Source organism: Neopelma chrysocephalum, unplaced genomic scaffold (assembly GCF_003984885.1).
Source record: "Neopelma chrysocephalum unplaced genomic scaffold, ASM398488v2 Primary Assembly neopelma1_192, whole genome shotgun sequence".
NCBI classification, from domain to species: domain Eukaryota; kingdom Metazoa; phylum Chordata; class Aves; order Passeriformes; family Pipridae; genus Neopelma; species Neopelma chrysocephalum.
In genome coordinates, this window is record NW_020897854.1 from 117611 (window position 1) to 120953 (window position 3343).

General features: G+C 65.1%; 2 protein-coding genes across 2 annotated transcripts in view; one reads left to right on the top strand and one right to left on the bottom strand.

Moving 5' to 3' along the window:
• Positions 1-1669: 1669 nt before the first annotated feature.
• PRR15L (proline rich 15 like) overlaps positions 1670-3343 on the bottom strand; it is a 2121-nt gene continuing 447 nt past the window's right edge. The window contains exon 2 of the mRNA XM_027702700.1: positions 1670-2594. Within this exon, the coding sequence (XP_027558501.1) occupies positions 2294-2594 (301 nt within the window). The 3' untranslated portion in view covers positions 1670-2293. The remainder of the gene's footprint in view (positions 2595-3343) is intronic.
• The window catches only part of CDK5RAP3 (CDK5 regulatory subunit associated protein 3), a gene marked incomplete at its 3' end in the record, with an annotated part of 7328 nt that continues 6849 nt past the window's right edge, over positions 2865-3343 (top strand). Inside the window, exon 1 of the mRNA XM_027702703.1 lies at positions 2865-2892. The remainder of the gene's footprint in view (positions 2893-3343) is intronic.

Consider the following 3343-nt stretch of genomic DNA (forward strand, 5'->3'; position numbering starts at 1 on the left):
GTTTTAGCTGGAATTGTGTTTTAGCTGGAATCATGGAATGTGCTCAAATCCCAGTGTATTATTGCTTTTGTTTAATTGACTCATTAATGTCACCACGGTGTCACCCCTGGTGGGACCCCCTCAACCCTCCCCCTGTCCCCTCCTCCGGCTGAGCTTGGAAAAATCACACCCGGATGTCCCAGAGGAGGTTTTGGGTTAATTTTTACCCCCACGGGGCCGGGCTCTCCTGGAACAGCCGGGAATCCCGGCCCTGGAGCCGGCCCTGGGTCACATCCCAGTGAAACCAGGCCCTGATAACCTTCCCCCTCCTTCCCTGCTCCGTGTTTGCCATCCCAGCCTCTGGATCGTGCCAAGAGGTGGGAACCACATGTGGATATCGCTGGGAAAAGGGGGGTCAGGGACCTCAAAACGGGGTAAAAACCAGCTTCAGTTGACCCAAATAGGGTAAAAACCACTAAACCCACCCCAAAATGGAGCTGGAGAACATCAAACCGTCCCTAAAAAAACCCCAAACCCCTCAAAACTGTCCCTGGAGAACCTCAGACCGCCCTTAAAAATCATCTGGAGACCTTCAAACCACCCTAAGAAGCCCCAAAACCACGCCTGAAGAACCTCAACACCCCACTCTTCCCAAAAACGCCCCCAACCCCCCCAAAAAAAGGTTCTGGAGACCCAAAAACCACCCCCCCCCAAAGCCCCCCAAATCTGCTCCTGAAGAGCCTCAAACCACCCCAAAGAGGGTCTGGGGGACCCCAAACCACCCCAAATGTGGTTCCCACCCTGGATGGGGGGCAGAGGGGGCTGTCACAGCCCCTCCCAGTCGTGCCCATCCCTGGGCACTGGGAGGGACAGGAGGGGACATCGGGGTGTCCCAGGAAGGGACTGGGACCCTCCCACCCCAATCCCGGCAGGAGGAGCAGGACCCGAGCCCAGACCCCCCCCGGGAAGGGCGTCAATGATCCCACGGGCTCCTCCCTCCTCTCCCTCGTCGCTCCCTTCCCGGGACAAAGAGCAGCCCGAGAGCAAACACGGCCCTGGCACTGCCCCCGTGCCGGGAAACGGGCCCTTGGCACCCGCCGGGCTTTTGTCAGAGCTGGGAAGTGCTCAGAGCCTTCGGGGTCGGGGCACGGCCGCGCCCTGCGGGGCGGGGAGGGCACTCCGGGCACCCCCCGTGTCCCTGGAATCCCGGCGTGTCCCTGCTCCAAGGGGTCGGGCATTCCCCGGGATGGCTCCGCTCCCAGTGGGGTCCTGGAGGGATCCAGAGCCCTCCTCCCACCCTGTGCCAGGCTGGATCCAGGGATCTGCTCTCCCTGGAGCTGCCTCTGCTTCCACCCCCACGGGGTCAGGGATTCCCTGGGATGGTTTTGCTCCTGCTGGAGTCCTGGAAGGATCCAGAGCTGGATCCAGGGATCTGCTGAACTCTCCCTGGAGCTGCCTCTGCTTCCACTGCCATGGGATCAGGGATTCCCTGGAATGGCTTTGCTCCCAGTGGGGTCCTGGAAGGATCCAGAGCCCTCCCACCCTGCCAGGTTGGATCCCTGGCTCTGTCAGGGGTCTCAGGGAATCCCTCAGAGACTGAGGGATCCCAGAATCTGGGATCTGCTCTGGGCATCCCCAGGGGCTCTGAGCTGGGACATCCAGTGGTCCCCGAGGGATCTGCTGAGCTCTCCCTGGAGCTGCCTCTGCTTCCATCCCCACGGAGTCAGGGATTCCCCGGGATGGCTCCGCTCCCACTCGAGTCCTGGAAGGATCCAGAGCCCTCCCACCCTGCCAGGCTGGATCCAGGGATGCGCTGAGCTCTCCCTGGTTTATTAACAGCAGTTAATTAGCAGGAGGTGCCAGAGCTTCTTCCAACACCCCCGGCAACCAGCGGCAGTCGCCCCCGGGGTCGGCTCCCCCCTTCCAGCAGCGGGGAGTGATTCCCTGAGGAATGCTGCTCCTCCCGGGAGCCCTCCGTGGAGGCAGCTCGGGGGAGATTGGCCCAGAGGGGCAGGGAAGTGTCACATCCCGAGTTTTGGGGGTGACTTGGCAAGGACGCGGCGTGGAACTGGGAGCTCGGGGTCGGGAATGGGATGGGGGCAGAGCCGGGTGGGCTCCGGGCTCGGGGTGGGGGGGGGAGTGTCCTCATCCCAGTATGAACCAGTCAGCCTGGGGCGGGGCGGTGGGAGGGACGGGTTCAACCATCCCGGGTCCGTGATTATCCCTGGGATAAACCCCCTCCCGAGTCCTCTCTCCTGCCGGGGCCGCGTGGATCGGTATTCCCGGGGTGGCCGGAGGGCGACATCCCGCCGGGTCACTTCTCCTCCCTCTCGGCGGCCCCGCAGAGGTTCGGGTGCTCTGCCAGCGTCGCCCTGACTTTCTTCTTCTCCTTGAAGCGCCCCGAGTGGGAGACCTTGACGTGCTTCCCCTTGGTGCTCTTGTCCACGAGCTTCTCCAGGCGGGCGGCGAAGCCGGGGGGTCCCTCGGGGCCGGTGCCCTCCTGGGGGTCCCCCCCGGGGGCCGCGGGGCCGTCGGGGGTCTCGTACAGCACCGTGGGCGCTGCCTGGCGCTTCCTCAGGAACGTCAGCTTCCACCAGCCGTGGCTGTCGGCCATCCTGGAACGGGAATTTGGGAAGGGTCGTGCTCCCTCTTGGGATTGGGTGTTCCTTGGACCCCCCGGGATGTGATTCCAGAGGGATGGAAGCCGGTGCCGGCTTTGCTCGCGGTGGGATCCGCGTGGGATCGGGGACGGGGGAGCACCCCGCGGGTACCAGGAGGGGATGCTCCATGGCTTGGGAATCCCGCGGCGCCGGGAAAAGGCCGCCGGCAGCGCCCGGGAGGTGCCTTATCAGCCACGTGTAGCGGGGCAGGGAGGGAGCCCGGTGAGCAAACAGGAACAGGAACTGGGAGCAGGTGGGAGCTGGGGAGGGGCCGGGGTCCCACCCCGGGATTGGGGTTGCCTCTCGCCGGAGGGGACGGGCGGGAGCGTTGGAAAGGCTTGGGAATGTTCCGGGAACGCTCCAGGAAGGCTCCGGCGATCCAGGAAGGCTCCCGGAGCCGCGCGTGGCTCCAGGGCAGGAACCCAGGAAGGCGGAGGAGCCAAAGGCTTCCCTGGCCGCGGGCAGGGACGGGATTCCCGGCGCCTCTGTGCCCATCCCGGGGGTCGGCGCAGCCCCGTGTCCCCCCCACCCGCGGGGCCGGGCCACCCCCGCCCCCTGCCCGGGCCCTCCCCGCTGTCACCCCCTGGCATCAATTTGGGGGGATAAAAACCCCCCTCGTCCCCGCGAGGTCACAAAAATTGGGGCCACCAGTGGGGTGATGGCCCCTGTGTCCCCCCCAACCCCCCCCTGTGCCAGAGCCAGGT